We start from the raw sequence: 17,747 nt of genomic DNA, 5'->3' as shown, positions 1-17,747 counted from the left end.
TGAAGCTATAAAAGGAAACCCACTTATGGAGAATATTAACTCATCCATAGATGTTTAATGAAGCAGAATCCTGAATACTTCAAATATTTTAAACCAAGTTTTATTCTACTGAATTAAATAAATTACTTCCTTTCATATGGTACATGCATTTAAGTAGTAGATATTTTTCAAACAACTACTTCAAAAATATTATTTAAATATAAATATGTTTTACATCATGTCTTTTCTTCATAGATTGATGAAATGCAATATTGCACCTAGCTGAAAATTTAGGATACCTGGCTTTACAGAACTCATGTATTAATTAGGAAACTCACATTCTAATTACTATTAAAATAATTACAGACCTTTTGTAGACTGGTAGGATTTAGCTGAGTTTTATCTATTATTTTCACAGCAACCTAAAAAAGAGAATCATTAAACTGTATTTGAGAATACATATTTTAATGAATAAAATCTTAGAAAGAAAACATCTGTTCTTTCATTTCTAACTAGAAATAATTTAGTGTTCACATAATTGGATGGCAAAGTTTTGATAATCTGGCAGCCTTAGAATATATACCATTGACCCACATCTTTAACCCATTTGATTCTGAATCAATGAAATTACACTTGTGTTATTACTTCCAAGTTTCCTCTTTAAAAATAAAAATCATCTACATCTTAATCTTTTACTCATGATCTTGGTAAGTTACAAATATCAGAGGGGAGGGGCTTATAAACTTTTAGTAACGTAAGTATTATGTGAATAAAATGACGAGGTGGGTAGAAAAATGGGACGCCCAAGCTTAGTTATAGCTGACCAGCGAAGTGGATCTTAATGTCCTCTAAGTCTGCTTAATGTAGAGTGTACTTGAACAGCTTATGGGGTCAGAATGGACAGAGGGGACTAAATTCAACTGGAAGTGACAATAATATTAGGCATAGAGCAAAATCAAAACTTATCAAAAACATTTTATGATTGAGATTTCTCACAATGTCCTAATTGGGTCCAGTAAATATTATGTTATATAGAATGTTAGATATTTAACTATTTTCAATCTTTAACATAGAAATTACTAAAGACATTAATATTAACAATAATTATTAAATGTATACTTTTTTCTATATAAATACACATAATTTAAAGCACATGGGATTTTAGAAACCCAATTTTCTTATAAAACATCTGTATAACAACACTTGTTTAATGTGGTCTCTAAGTAGATAAAAATGAGTGAGTTACTTTCTACACATTTATACCTAATGTTTAATAAAAGACTTTATCCTAGCCTTGTTCCTAAGGTTGGGTAGCAATCTGAAGTATTTACAGAAACCACTAATGAAAGACAGAAGTCTGAGAAAAGCTCATTTGCATCAGACTCCATCTCTGAGATGCTAAAATGTAGATATGATTCTTTTCTAAACATTCAAGGTTAACTTTTCATGCAATGATACAGCTCTACTCAGCGTGTTCCATTCACACATATCCCATATCGCAACTGTTATGAATTCCCAGCATCAGCTCTGGGAACGCTTTTCAACAAGACTTTGGAGAGGTAAATGTTATAATCCAAGTAAATATTAAAAGGCATCTTAAAAACTTACCTCTCTCCCAGTTAGAACATGCCTTGCCAATTTCACTTTGGCAAAGTTCCCCTTCCCTATTGTTTTTTGTAAACGATAATTCCCAATGTGAGGCTGTTCGTCTGTTGCGGACGTAATGGAGTTTCTACACCGAGGAATGTTCTGTCTGCTACTCGACTTGGTAGGCTGGATGTGTGGTTCAGTATATCCATCCACAGATGTATGCTAAGAAAAAGGTTACAAGATGTCAATGTTAATTCAATTATAAAAGAGCAGTTTAAAATACTATAAGTAATTTTCATTAATGACTCATCTTCAATGAAAATACATCGCACTATACAATTTTAAAGTTTGGGTTCTATTTCTAATTTCTATTGCACTTGAGCTCCTTTTGCCAGAGGGAATATAACTATTTAAAATGAAATGTTCTGCACAGCTTCAGGCATATGCTTATGATTTAAAAATACAAATGGTTAGGTAGATAGGCGCCCCACAGACCATTACTCCTCTCAGAGTGTTATTTGTTTAGTTGAAATGACATCATAGTCTAGAACTGCTTTATTAAAATGTCTTTAATGCCAAGACAAACAACCTCATGAGCATGGTTCTATTTCTCGAAACCTGTCACGTTCACACTTTCATTTGCTGGGTGTAGAACTCAGCCAACTGACTGATCAGCTCCGGACTTCTGGTATACCTCTAATCAATTCTTGCCCGATCCCCTTCTCAGCTACTGAAAGCCCTGCTTGCCTCCAGGACCTAGTATCCACTGCATTCATCCTCAGTGCTGTTCTTGAGGCAAAGACGTCACCTTGTCTCACACTAGCCTACAACTGCAATGACGAGCAGACCTTGTTCACCTGAAGTTCTGCACCTGAGGGTCCAGGTAGAGCTGCCTAACAGACCCTTTTTCACCAGCTCTGATTGTTCCTGCCCTTGTCTAGTTTTGTCTACATTCCTACATATATAAAACTCCTAGCTGTTTTTGTGAAAACATTGAATCACAAATACATGCAACATCGCTTCCCTATTAGCTTCTTAAAAATAGCTGAAGACGAGCAGGACAAATTAGCAAAAGAAGAGGATATCTTTTATTTGTAAAGTAAGTCAGACTTATGTTGTCCTACCTACGTGATGAAAACTTGTCTAAAAATTTTTTATCAGAAATGTCTTAAAGGCAACCTTAAAGATGACTCCATTTGCTGGTCTCATGCAAAGCCTGACTCAAGGTTAGTCATTTTTATCTGTTACTACTTTCTGATTTTTAAAACACTCGGCTCAAGATTAAATAAGGTATACAACCAGAAGGCCAAGTTAACTCTAAAAAAAAACAAAAACCCCACACAAAACAATTTATCATCTCAATTTGAAAAACAGAGTAGCACTGAGTGATAAGTCATAAAAACAGAAACAAGAAGAGAATATCCTATCAACACTCATTCAACATTATGAATGTGCTAGATAGACCAGCCATGCTTTTTAAGATTTATATATATATATCATCTTTTCACCACTGGCATAAATATAAGCCTAGAAAATGCAAGTAAATCAATATAATCTCTTGGAAGCACTACTTGAGTTTAACAGAGTTACAAGAGAGAGGAAACATCCTCAATAATCAATTACATTTGGAAAGAATCCTTTGGTGAACTCTTAACTCATCCTTTCAAATTCAGCTTAGACATTACAGCCCAGGAAAAGCCATCCATCATATCAGAGCTTCTGTTCCTCTCTCAACTAAGCTGGGTTCAGTGCCCATTTTTGGTCTTTCTATAGTTACTTCTGGCAATTCATAGCCCCCAATTATTAAATTAATTGTTATTAAAACGACATATGCACATGGTAAAAAATGTCCAGTAACTCTAATAGGCTACTATCAAAAGCTATCAGTCTCCTGTACCACCCTTCCAGACCTCACGCCTGCTCCCCAGAGCCTTTTCCTTTAGCCTTCTCTTCTCATATTTGATAATTCTTGGTTCATCGGTCTTAGACATCCTCTCAATTTCCTACTATGGCTACTTATGATCTTTTAGCCCCCAGCCCCGCTTCTCATCTTCCTAATCTATTCTAATAATAGACAAATATGCAAATTGACCGCACCTTCGCTACGCCCAAGCCACGCCCACCAGCCAAGCCACGCCCACCAACCAATCAGGACGCGTATGCAAATTACCCCAACAAAAATGACGGCTAATTTGCATATCAAGACAGCGTCAAAGAACCCAAGAGCTGCAGAAGGGAGTAAAGCTTCGGATAAGCAAGCAAGCCGGGGGGGGGGGGGCGAGGAGAAGGGAGAAGCGAAGGCAGGGCCGGGGGTGAAGGGAAAAGCAGGCGGGCTGGCCGAGAAGGCGGGGCGGGCGACAAGGGAGGAGCGGAGGCGGGGCCGGGGGTGAAGGGAAAAGCAGGCGGGCTGGCTGAGAAGGCAGGGCGGGCGACAAGGGAGGAGCGGAGGCGGGGCCGGGGGTGAAGGGAAAAGCAGGCGGGCTGGCTGAGAAGGCAGGGCGGGCGACAAGGGAGGAGCGGAGGCGGGGCCGGGGACGAAGGGAAAAGCAGGCGGGCTGGCCGAGAAGGCGGGGCGGGCGACAAGGGAGGAGCGGAGGCGGGGTAGAGTGCAGCAGGAAATCCTATTGCAGGATTTTTCCTGCAACGGGAACGCTAGTGTAATATAATCAAATTTTCAGTTAAAAACTATTGTGTTTATGTAATTATGACTTATAAATACTAACTCACTGAAAGCCAAGTAGTATAGTATGATGCTTCTATTAAACTTTCTATTTGTCAGCTTCATTGTGGTATAAATAACACACAATGAAATTCACCAAATTTCTATATACAAGATGAGCCGTGACAAATGTATAAAGTCATGAAACACGACCACAATGTAAATGTGCAAAACATTTCATCATGTCAAAAAGTTCCCTGTGCCCCATTGCTATCAATGCCCCCCGCTCTGATACCATACTCTTGCTTTTCTAGAACATTAGGTCAATAGATCACACCACAAAGAGTTGAACCTGTTACGTTCACTGTAATTCCTGGCATGCTTACTTATATCTGCATATTGTTTTGTGTTTTCTCTTTTCCTTAGTTTTTCTATATTCATTAGATTTCCCTTTTTCTTTTTTTCTCCTCTACTGTATTGGGAGCTCTACTTCCAGTGTCTACTCTATTGGTATTTATTTAAAATTTTTAAGGGTAAAAGTCAAGGTGAGGTGGGTTGGGGAAATGTGGGAAATGAGGCAGGGAAGGCAGATAATGCCCCTGAGAAGTGTGACTTCAACTAAGAGGCACCCCAGTGAGACATGGGCGCAGCTGGGGGAGGTTACTGTCTATTTGCTTGTTTTGAGATGGGAGAGACTTGAGCATGTTGAAATCCCGAGGGAAGGATCCAGTGGAGAGAGAGAAGCAGCTGAGACAAGAGAGGGAAAAGATAAGTCAAGTTCCTGGGAAGGTGAAAGTGAGAAGAGGCAGAGCACAGATGGAGCGATGGCCCTTCTGCAGGAAGAAAGACATCTCTTCTCCCGTAACAAGCAGAAAGGAAGAGAAATCAGGTCTAGATGCAGAAAAGTACCAACACTTGATAGTAGGAAGTTGAGGGAGTTCCGATCTGATGGCTCTTAACTTTCTCTGTGTGGTTGGAGGTAAGGTCACCTCCTAAGAGTGAAGGGAGGCTACAGGTTTGCAGAGAGTAGAAGAGATTTGAAAGAATTTCTGCAGAGGAAAAGCGCATTAATCAAAGAAGCCTAGTAGGGCAGCTGGGCAGTACTGATGGTCTAGTTAACATTGATGACCACAAATTTATTGTGGCACTAGTCTGTCCAGTTGTACCATTTTCTTCAGCAACACTCAAAAGTCCACGGCAAGGGCGAAGGAAGCAGATATATGAGTTCATCCTGGTCTGGGGTTTGCCAAACAGGCACCAACAAAGAGAATGGGGCAAGACGAGTTAGGTTATTGGCGAGTTATTGAAATGATGGGTTATGAAATGTAAACCGGATAGTGAAAGAAATGAAGACAAAAAAGTGTTGATGGATAGAGAGAAGTAGAGGCCAATATGCTGGAGGGCCTATAGGTTTAAAGGTTCATAGTCACAGAATAATCATTGCAATGAAATCAGAGAATGATCACAGCAAGACAAGCTAAGACAGCGAGGTACCTGGCCCAATACTTGTAGTCAGAGATATGGGTGATTGGATTAATGATTCCCGATGCTACCAGCATAGGATGCTCTGCTACTACCACCAAGAATTGTTCTGCATTTTTAATCAGATTTGTAAAACATGCCTATTCTATTTTTTAAAATGTTTTAAAGAATACCATTAAACCACATAGCCACATGATTAGAAATTATTTTAATTATAATTTTCACTGGTTACATTATTCACCATAGTTTCCTACATCCCTGCATTTACCTCTTTTAGATTCACTTTTTCTAGTTTGAGAAATTTTTTCAGGTAGGTGTGTGGTATAGGTGATATACTTCCTAAAGCATTGCAACTAATTTTTCTTTAAAATCACAAAAAAACAATAATTCACTTGGATCCAGAACAAGGACAAAGGAGCATTTTCCCACTTATTTCTGGATTTGTTCCAGATGGTTGAATTTTTTAGAATCATGACGTAGTGGAAACCAGAAAATCACCACAATTAAATTGTGACTCATGCATGACAAAACAATAAAAGAGGGAATTTTGTAGAATTTCCAGGTGGCAAAATTTTTACAGAAGTTTATCTAAGGAATAGACCCAACTACAAAGGAGAATTAGTGATAGGTCAATATCCATGTTATTAATATCTCATATCAATGGGGAAATAATAAATTATTCAACAAATGGTTTTGTAATAACTAGAAAAATATTGAGTTGGATCTCTAGATTACTGTATTAGTCCTTACATCAAAATTAATTCTCAAATAGTTAAGGATATTAATATAAAAAAATACAAAAACTAAGAAGCCATAAAAGCACACACTAGAAAAATAAATGACAGGGTAGCAGCTATTTTTATAGTCTCAGCATGGGAAATACCACTTCAACAAGTCAAGACTATGGACCAGTTTACCCAAGCAAGTGCTAAAATAAAGTTCTGTGGTTATTCTTATCGGGATATCGGTGGCTCCCACAGGGACCTCACTATTGTGGCATCATCTAAAATCAGGTGTCAGCTGCCTAGAGACATCACAGGTTCCAAGTGACGGTCACTGCTAAGAAAACTGGTCATCCATGCGACAGTGAGAACGCAATGGAAAAATTTCTGATGGATGCAATTTAAATGTACTAAATTTCCCCTTAAATTATATTCATTTTTCATACCTATCACTCCATTCTGAATGCAAGAGCCGGTGCAAACAATGCCTCACTGAGATAGGAAAGCAGAAAGTACACTTGGGTTTTTACATCCTTTTGCATAAAAATAGGTAGCTTTGTACTGTCCTAAATTATAAACAGAATTTGCCTCTCTCAAAAATAAAATAAAATAAAAAGGAGAAAAAGGAGACAATCTCATCTTCTAACAAAGAGAATGAAAATGAAATTATGTTGGACAATTTCCTCTTTGGAATTTGAATAAACTCTCTTAGGTGAAAAAATATTATTTCAGGAGTAAGATGAAACCACTACACTTCAACATGACATTGATTAGTTTAACAAATAATCATTGAGAACCGACAACTGCTGAGGAATAAGCATGATTGCAAGAAATGGCCCTAACTATGAAAGGTTAGAGAGAAAAACGAATATAAACAGTTTTGACACGAAATGGTAATTGATGACAGGTGTACACAGGTGCTGTTTTTCTGTCAGCTGGACCTGTTTCCCAACATTAGACACTTACTCCCGGGCCCCCTGAGTTGTAATTCTGTAGATCTTTTACCCACCTTGGACCATATGGGACCTCTCTGGGTAACATTTATAGGAAACAAATTGCATATACATCTGGTCTTTACCTTTCTGGCAATGATCCCTATAATTAAGTAATCAACTGTCTGTCTCCAGGGGGTAGAAATAGTGCTGATTTGCTTGTTTCACACTCAGCAAAACACCTTCTACATGATAGACGCCTGGCCTGTCACAGGCTCTCATGTGTGGAATGAATGAGTAAATGTTATACCGACAATGAATGGACACCCTTGATTCAGTCTGTCTCTGATACTCATCAGATAAGACACAGCCTTGAGTTAAATATAGTCTCACTCCAAGCCACAGAAAGTTGTTACAAACCGAACAATCATAAAACAGAAAAACTCTAAAGTATTTGTATTAAATGAAAGTCATAGAGAACAGAGAGAAATTAAATCCACAGGCTATTTAAAAGCCATTTAATGCAATGGTTTCTACTTTGTCCTTCCCCAAACTAATGTTTTTAATAAATAAGCATGTGATGCATTTTAATTTGGCAACCCTTTCTTTTCTCTACTTCTGTCCTCCTAATAGGAGTGCTGATTTACAATGAAATGGCCAAAAGGAAGACAGCACACTGAAGGAGGGCATTCGGTATCAACAAGGTTATCTATGTTTTAACGCAAAAAAAAGAAAATTTAAAAAAATGGCTGCGTTCAAATAAAACCTTTCCATTGAAAATATGATTACTCATTTCCACAGACGTTAGCCTCATGATTAAGAGAATGGGTCTGGAGTCAGGCTGCCTGCTTAAATACTGGCATTGCAACTAATTAGACGTGTGACCTTGGGCGGGTTATTGAACTTGGTACTCCTAGGTTACCACAGTTTTTGTTGATAATTGTATGCACCAAAAGGCAAGCCTCGTTATTGTCCAGGTTCTCAAGTAAGCAAGGCAGGTGTTTCTGAAATATTCCCAAATAAATGGAAGGTTAAAAGGTCCTCAGAAACTAAGGAGAATATATGTTGTACATGCACACACACGTTATACATACGTTAACATATACATATGTATACATGTTAGGATAAGATTGTCAAGTGTTCTCCTCCTCTTAAAAGGCCCTCCTTTTATTTGGAGACCATGTCCTACTTGCTTGGGGTTAAGTTGCCCCTTCTTTTAAGTAATTATGTTGCTAGCTTATGGTGAGTTTTCCCCCACTTACTTGGCAAAAAGTTAACAATTTCATCCCATTTTAGAAAAGTTTTTAGTTTTATTTGTTTATTTATTAATTTACTTTTTACAAATTTTACCCATGAAACTCTGAAATCCAGAACATCTAGAAGCAAACAGAACACAACTACCAGCTGCCTGGCCAAACCCCAAACGCAGAATACTTGATCTTTCATTCATTAACATACTGTCTCTTCAGTCACCCATGCCCAATTTCATTAACCATTGTCCAGATTAATCCAGTGGGTCTTAATTATAACTGAGACAATTATTATCAACATTTTCCTGACCATGTGCTTGGGAATGGTATGGACCTTTCCAGAAAATGCTTATGTCTTGTCATGCAAGGATGCAAACAACCTATGGTTATACTGTGCTCTTGACTTCGTTCTTTGTGACTTTTTTACTTTCATGTATTTTCTCTAAGTAAGTTTTGTCAGAGTAGCTGAAATCATTTAGAGCATTTATTTCATGCAATTAACTGTTGTCCCCAATATCTTGCAGAATAGTGAAAGCCTCCTAACACCTCAAAACCTCCTATCCACTGACCCTTCCCCATTCTCACTATCATTCATTCCTGTCATGTTATCACTTATCTCCTTACTCAGGTGATATGCCATGATCCTTTACTATAACCACTCCCATGCAAACATCCTTCACTCCCTCTTTCATATTTGTTTGGCAAATCCTCACCATTGTGAAACTCAATCACGCTCCTCCTCCACTGGAGTTAGGTTTTATTAGTTTTTATATGAGCTGAGAAACCCTTTCTTTTAAAGAAGAGTTTAATCCTCTTATATTTATTTCATGATTATTTTACCTATTTTTTTCCTTTCCTTCTCCTTCACTGAATTTGGTTTACTTTAATTTTCTTCCCCACTCCATGCTGATATACATTCTGTTTCTTTTGGTTAAATTCTGAACAGCATACTATGCCTTAAATTTAAAAATAATCCATTTTCCATCCTCCTCCCCATAACCCAAGACCTCAGTTTTGGCTCCAATGTTTCTTCTGCCATTTTCCCTGTTATTCTTAACCAGCATTTGTATTTACTTTCCCCCCAACATCCTAAAAATAAGCAACTGCTCTTTTTGTTGCTTTTACAGTCAGTGTTTATTTTACCAACCTGAAATTTCTTTGCTTGTGACGTCTTGCGTCCAACTACTTTCTTCTAGATTCTATGTCTTTCTTCATAAATTGCATTACTTGGTAGTTCAAGAAGTAAGGAAATGTAGGCAGAAAAAGCTCAATCTTCATTGACCTGAAAATACTTTTTTTGTCCTTTACTCTTAAAGGATTGCTTCATTTAGAAGAGAATTTGAGGTTGACAGTTATATTCTCTCACAGTCTGTAAGGCATTATCCCAGTGTTTAGTACACTTATTATTGCTGAGGAGAACTCTACTGTTCACCTTACTGTTGATACTCTGGAAATCATGTTTCTGTCCCTCTTTCTTCAGTGCCACCCCAGAATGGAACCATCGGGTTCCACAAAATATGTTGGTCCCACCCAAAAGTGGACGTGGTAGGACTAGAGCCCCACTCTGGGTGGCACTGAAGGAAGAGTGACAGAGAGAAAATTCCCCAGTGGGTGGAACTTTCAGCAGTGCACCTGGCTGTTTACTTTGCCTAGAAAGAGAAAGAGTGTGAAGTATGGAGCTAGAGATTCACAGACGTGCTCGTGGCTTGGCAGAATGATCAAGGACTTAGAAGGAACATGATTTGGAAATGAATACCACGCAAGAAATACGTGAGCAGATCTCCCTGAATGAACACAGCACACGGTGACCGTTGTGTCCCGTGTGAATGCTAGCCACCGAGACCTCATGCTGTAGATGCCAGTCAGCTTCCTTCTCCAGCCACGCGTCTTCCCGGCAACATGGACCAGGGCTAAGCTGCCACATGCACAGAACAATACTGAGCTCCCCAAATGACACCACAATTCCTAGGAGGCGGGGGTGAGGTTGGCCAATTACCTGGTGGCAGGTTGATCATATTGGACTACTTTCATTCTAAGAGGGGCAGGGCTCTGATCTCACTGGAATAAACACTTGCTGGATTTGGCTTCCCTAGCCATAAAACTTATGCCGAAACCTCCACGGGGAGACTTACAGAATACATTTTCACCACCATGGCATCCCGCACAGCACGGCTTCTAAGAAAGGAACTGACTTTAAAGCAAATGAAGCTGGCAATGGCTCGTGCTTGAAGAATCCACCGGTCTTCTATTCCCCAATACCCTGGGGCAGCTGGCTTGATACACCAGTGGAATGGCTTTTTAAGGATTCTGTGATGACACCAGCTGGGTGACAGCACCTTGCAGAGCTGGGTAACGTCTTCCAGGATGCAATATGCACTCTGAGGCAGTGACTAATCTATGGTGCTGTTTCTCCCATGGCCAGGACACACAGATCCGGGAATCAAGAGAGAGAAAGAGGAGTGGTTCCTGTCACTGTTACCCTTGGTGATCCACCAGGGATGTTTTTCTTCTGGTCTCTGCACCTCTGGGTTCCGCTGGCACCAAAGTCTCAGCACCTGAGGGAGGAATGCTTCCACCAGGTATCATAGCAATGTGCCATTAAATTGCAAACCGAGATTGCTTCACAATGAATCACTGGGCAAAGAAGGGGGTCATTATACTGGCGGGTGGCTGATCCTGACCATCAAGGGGAAACTGGGTTGCTATTACGTAACGGCTTACGGAGAAGTATGTCTAAATGCAGGGATCCTCTGGGGGCACCTCTAATGGCTCCCGTGTCCTGAGGTTAGTCCATGGAAAATTACAATCACCCAATACAGGCAAGACCTCTGATGGCCCAGACTCTTCGGGAATGAAGGTTGGGGTCACCTCACCAGGTGAGGAATGATAATCAGCTGAAGAGGAAGACTATTTCCTGATGAGCAACTGAATTTTCTCATCATCTTCGTTTGGATTCCTGGTTTCTTTGGTACCATTACTGAACACCTACTATTGCAAAGTACATAATATACATACACCTACTAACTGAAAACTGACAACCTCTCAGCCAGGTTTGTATTAGACTCATTTTATAGGTAAGGAAAGATGCCTAAAGCTATGCACCTTACAAATTGCTAAAGCTGGGAATAAACTAACCCCAGGGATGTCTTGTCACAAAGTAAGAACTATACAACACCACTGACATGTATGTCCATTCCCACTGACAAAGAACATGGATGTCACCGAACAACCATCATCCTTGGCCTCTTATCCTTGTTCACCAAGTCACCTGCAGATCACTCGGCCTCCCACTTGGCTTGCTTACACTTGATGCAGCCAATCAGAAAGTACACTTTCTATTGTAGATTTAATACAATTTTTGCATGAAAATTAAACACAATTTTTGCCATTAGTTTTGGCATGAAAAGGAATATAAACCTATGACTTAAAACACAGAAAAAAATGTAAATATATTTTTTTATTGACTTCAGAGAGAGGAGGAAAAGGGAGAGAGAGATAGAAACATCAAAGATGAGAGTGAGTTATTGACTGGCTGCCTCCGGCATGCCCCCTACTGGAGTTCGAGCCTGCAACCTGGGCATGGGCCCTGATTGGGAATGGAACTGTGACCTCCTGTTTCATGGATTGAAGCTCAACCACTGAACCACACCCGTCAGGCCATAAATTTAAAAATTAAAATTGTGTATAATTCAGTGACATAAAACATTGGCATATTTACTTCCTTTATCTAAGTGTAATAATAATAATAATAGTAATAATAATAGCAGCAGCTACCACTTATAGAGCGTCTACTAGGTGCCAAGCGTTGTTCTATGGGTATCACATGTTGAATCATTTAAACCTCACAAGCATCCTGCAAGGTGAGCATAGCTGTTATTCCTTTTTACAGATAAAGAACCTGAGGCATAAAGAAATTATGCGGCTTCCCAAGGTCAAAGAGTTCATAAATGGCAGAGCTGGGATTTGAACCCCCAGTCTCACTCCAGAGCATGTGCCTCAACCAAGAAGTTCTACAGACTCTGTCTCTGAGTTGGAGTGTACAAAGAGCAATTATTCTCTTCAGGAGGAAGAAAGAGAGTGGCTGAGCCTGTGTTTTATTTTTAGAGGCACTCCTCCCTAAAATACTCTCCTCTACACCCAAAAAAAAAATCCTCCGGGAGCTCATTCACTACTGCTTGCCAGAGATAGCAACCGAGTCCCCAGGGGACAGGAGAAAACATTGGCTTAAATTATATCTAAAAATATGGTATTAGGTTCTTTTAGAAACTTCCTAGTCCTTTCACTCCCACAAGTACAAAACCCTTACAGCAAACTCATGCCAAAAATTACAATGTATGTTTGTTCTTTAAATCATTAGATTCTTTTTAATTTAACACTCTTGCAGGCAAAGCTCCATTCTAGGACCTTCAGTTCAGATATAGTGAGTAAATCCAACAAAATCCAGTAAACATTCCCTAATATAAGCTAATAACCGTATCAACTTAAATGTCAATATATGTTCTAAATAAATATTTTGAAGTACAGTAAACTTTTAACTAATGATTTTAACTTGTGACCATGAATACAGAAGATTGGGGGGGGGGGGGGTAATCTCTCTTCAAAACACCTAATAAATTCATTTAAAAAAACTGGGGGGGGGGGAGGAAACCCCACCAGAATTTAAAAAGCAAATATTGTATCTGCATAGCACCACCTCGGATTCTTAAAATATGTCAGCATTGTCCAGAGAATGAGTGAATCGTAATTGCATATATTTACTCAACACCCACCAGGTATCTCCTATGTGCACAGCACTGTGCTCAAGTTCGGAGGGGGGATGTATTTTACTGACATATTCTTGCTGTTTTTAACACAATACAGCAGGCAACCCAGAACACTTTTGCAAGCCAACCATGCTGGGCAGCCCTGCCCTGCTTGACTGAGAGGCGAGTCGGCTGTAAGGTTCTTGGTCTCAGGAGGTGCAGCATTACCTGTGGGGCAGGTTTAAGAAAATGACAGTACAGTTTAAAAGTACTGTCACCAAGTGCACACGAGGTGGAATCAGCAGCGGGATAAAGATTCAATTTCGGCGAAACAGAGATGAGCGAAGACTCCCCTTGGTCCTGGAGAGGAAGGTAGACGAGAAAAGCGCAGATAATCAACCTACCTCCTACCAACCTTCTCCATTCAAGGCTTTCCCCTTTGGCATGTCCTTTGGGTACTAGTAGTTAAGAATTCACTAGAAAGTCAATCCCCCAGGTTTAAACAAGTGGCCACTGTACATGATTGATTTCCCTCTAGCTTTTGGTAGTCCAGCAGTCAACAGAAGGAATCTAGAGTGGCCAGAAGGATCAATGGCATGACTTAGCAATGCTATTCAGCCGATCAATAATTTCTATAGAGGAAAATATGCCAGACAGTTTATAAGTACCAAAATGAGATGCACCAGTAAGTGCTGAAAGGAAGAATGGTTAAATGACCTACCCAAGATAAAGTAGCTAGTTACTCAGCAGCTAAATAATCCCCCCCACTCCCTTAGGACAACTGTATTCACCACCGATTAAAATCACAGACACACCACACACAAATAATAAACTAAAATCACAAAGACAGGATGCCATAAAAAATAATAAATTACCAGTCCTAGCATTTGTTAAATCCTGTCTTAACACCTTTAAATCACCCTATTCTTCTGCCCTAGGTCGAAAGAGACTCTCGTTTCTGATCTATGAATACTTTTATGGTTACTAGGGGTTGCTCTAAATTCACTCTCAATCCACAGTGAAATGTGTATGGAATTTCATTCTGAAATGTGAATCTTAAGAGGTGTTCAAGAAGTAATTATTCTCTGACACTTGTTAAAATGGTAAGGAAGACTTGACCCGAGATCACGGCAACTCGGTCTGATGATAGGGGAGAGAGGTCAGTTCTGAATACAGCAATGACAGCTGGGGATTTATAACCAAGGGGCAGAATAAGGGGGTCAGTGGGTGGAAAATTACTAAAAGCAGACATCAAGGGTAGGGGGATTCTGGCTAAACCAGCCCAACAGGATTCTTGCGGAAGGCAGGTCAAGAACTTAGACATCAAAGGTAGGGGATGAGGAACTTGATTAGATACTCAGGGTGGTCAGATATCTAACCACCAAGACAAGGGTGGGTGATTCTCATAAAGTAGCTTCCACAGAATTCCTTGCTTAGATTGGGTGTGCAGGCCCTGCAGGGACAGGACAGAAGCTAAGGCCAAGGTCAAAGCCTAGTTAGGAAAACTCAAAGGAGCCAACCTGAAGTTTGGTCAAGGAGAAAGTTTTCATCACCAGCAGTGGCATCTGCCCCCTACCTATCCCTTCTCCCAATACCCCCAGATAAACTGTTTTTATAAATACTATATTAAAAGCTCTTTCATGGACCATGAAAAAGCAGGCCACTAAATTCAAAAACTTGAGTGTTTCTAAAACATGCAGGCACACACAGGGTACAAATCTAATCATCTGACCCTCTACTTAAATTGTCCAGTGGTGACCTCTGTCTCCAGGACCAGCTCTTGGTAAGACCTGCAGGGTTCTGCCTGTCCTCCTGACTGGTCCTCTAGCTAATTACTGCCCACCCCCCAACAGGCTACTGCTCTCCTCCTCTCAACTTCACGCCTAGGGCCTGTGTTCATCTTGCTCCTTCAAACAAACACTCTCTTCTTTCCACCAACTCAGTTTTCCACAAAGCTGCTTGGCAAAGGAGGACTGGTGTTTGGAGCCTAGTTCAAAGGCCATGAACTTGCTTGAGCACTCCGCCTCCCCCTTCTGCCTTTCTTCTGTGTCCTGCGCTCTCAGATGACAAGGAGCTGTAACTTTCTCCCCCACCTGTTTGTCTCAGTGTCTACCTCCCTCTCAGGCCCGAGTCCCTCCTGAGCAGGGCACAGGTTTCGTTTGCCTTTGGAGCTCTCGCGTCTCCAATTGAGACGAAACCAAAAGAAAAGGAAACAAAAGCAAACCCTCTTTTGAAACCGTGAAAGCAGCACTGTTGATCCCCAAAAGACAGGCACTCACGCTTTACAGATTTAAAGTAAACCTGTCACTATATCCTTCCCAGGGAGTTCCATTCAAACTTTGCACTGCTCCTCAGCTCTGATTGGTTTACAACCTGAACTCAAATGGATACAGTGGTCAAAACAATATTAAATAATACTTTCTCAGAAATAAAAAGTTCAAGCCTATACCCAAAAGCACTATATGGTGACCTCCTTTAATTTGCTGTCATCCACCCCTTCTAATATGGTAAAGCTGGGAGAAGGTAGGTAACATGAAATTCCTTATCATCCCCTTTACAACTATAGACCCACGAATGCCACACACATGTACCTTTATGCTCTCTAAGCCAGACAAATGCCTGTTATTTTCTACAGCTCTTATCACCTGCTGAAAGGATGGGTTCATCATTCCCTCACCCCACTTTCTATAATAAACATCAACCATAATTCTTTTTCATATTAATCAAAAGATGAGATTCAGTTACGATGTAATCATTGCCACATAACTCACTATTTTTCGAAGCCAAGGAAGTGGGTGTCAGTGTCAGAATTACCTAGGATGTTATGAAAATGGAGATTCCTGGATCCCACCCTAAAGAAACTGAGAAAGAACATGGAGTGGGAGTGAGCAAGGGTTAAGGAATGTGAATTTGAAATGATCTCCCAGTTGGTTCATAAGTTCAACTCACTGTATTTGAGAATAAATGACCTTGATTTATTAAATTGTTGAGTGTCCCAAAATAGGATATACAGAAGTAATGTTGGAAATAATCCCTGACCTCAAGTACATTCAATAGAGTTAGAAAGATAAAGTTTACACACATTGAAATTGTAGAACAATACAAACTCTATGGTATAGAATGGTATTCAAAATTTAGATCAAGTACCCCAATCTTTAAAATGTTTAAGTACGGACAATTTTAGAAATGCTGACATAAATCACAGATGTATTACTTTACTAACAGATTATATACATCTAATCTAATAATAGACAAATATGCAAATTGACCGCACCTTCGCTACGCCCAAGCCACGCCCACCAGCCAAGCCACGCCCACCAGCCAATCAGGACAAATATGCAAATCATCACAACAAAGATGGCGGCTAATTTGCATATCGCGACAGCGTAGAAAGAAGCCAAGAGCTGCAGAAGGGAGCAAAGCTGCAGAGAAGCAAGCAAGCCGGGGGGAGGAGAAGGGAGGAGCGGAGGCGGGGCCAGGGGAGAAGGAAGGAGAGCGGGCTGGCGGAGAAGTTAGAAAAGCAGGGGGGCTGGCGGAGAACGCGGGGCGGGGGACAAGGGAGGAGAGCAGGCAGGGTGGGGTAGAGTGCAGCAGGAAACCCTATTGCAGGATTTTTCCTGCAACGGGAACGCTAGTTAAAAAATATATATGAAAAAGTTTTTGGAAACATTAAATTTTAATGACACAAACTTTTCATTGATTAGTAAAACATTACCAATTATGCAATGTAAGTATATTTCTTGATTTTTTAAAATCATGGTTTAACAATTTATGATACAGAGATTTGAAGGACTACCAGTTTATATTGGTACTTGATTTCAATGACTATCCTGACTAAAGACAGCACCTCACATAAATACAAGTTTGCATCCTATTATGATGCTTCTATTTCAATCTATCCACCAATTATTATAAATTTTTAATAAAAAGAATGTTAGTAAATACTTTCCTTGGTGACAATGAACTGTTCTTGAAAACTAATCATTTTAATAATCATGACAAATGGCTTCCAAAAAGTACTAAGGTTTTGATGTGGAAAATTTATAAATTCGTTAGAAAATTATTCACATGTTTAAGTGTAACAGGACAATTTCAGAAACAATATGCAGTTGAGTAATAAAATTACATAAGTATGGAAATTTCTGAACACCATTTTCAAAAGCTTGTTCTAGCCTTTCTGGATTAGACAAAATATTGTGAAGTATACTCTAAGATAAAAAGTGCTTTTTAAAAAATGCATTGGTGAGCCTGAAGAAAGAGAAACATCCAAGGAAAAATCAAAAACAAATCAACACACACATCACAAAACAAACTCCAAGGCCAGTGTTGCCCTGGGGGTAAGCCTTGGACCCACCACACGGTGAGAGAGATGAACCTAAAACTCCCTCATT

General features: G+C 39.8%; 1 protein-coding gene and 1 long non-coding RNA gene across 6 annotated transcripts in view; one reads left to right on the top strand and one right to left on the bottom strand.

The window, feature by feature from the left end:
• MARK1 (microtubule affinity regulating kinase 1) overlaps positions 1-17,747 on the bottom strand; it is a 126,354-nt gene that overhangs the window by 28,103 nt on the left and 80,504 nt on the right. For all 5 annotated transcript variants that reach the window (XM_079763704.1, XM_079763703.1, XM_079763706.1 and 2 more), the window contains 2 exons: positions 1,588-1,791; positions 348-401 (listed from right to left, as the gene is read on the bottom strand). In XM_079763704.1, coding sequence (XP_079619830.1) covers positions 348-401; positions 1,588-1,791 — 258 coding nt within the window. The remainder of the gene's footprint in view (positions 1-347; positions 402-1,587; positions 1,792-17,747) is intronic.
• The window catches only part of LOC307094675, a 532,375-nt gene that overhangs the window by 454,318 nt on the left and 60,310 nt on the right, over positions 1-17,747 (top strand). The window lies entirely within an intron of this gene.

The sequence above is a fragment of the Cnephaeus nilssonii genome (assembly GCF_951640355.1).
Source record: "Cnephaeus nilssonii genome assembly, chromosome: 23".
Lineage (NCBI taxonomy): Eukaryota > Metazoa > Chordata > Mammalia > Chiroptera > Vespertilionidae > Cnephaeus > Cnephaeus nilssonii.
The sequence above is the reverse complement of the archived record's forward strand: the minus strand, read 5'-3'. Positions and strand labels throughout refer to the sequence as shown.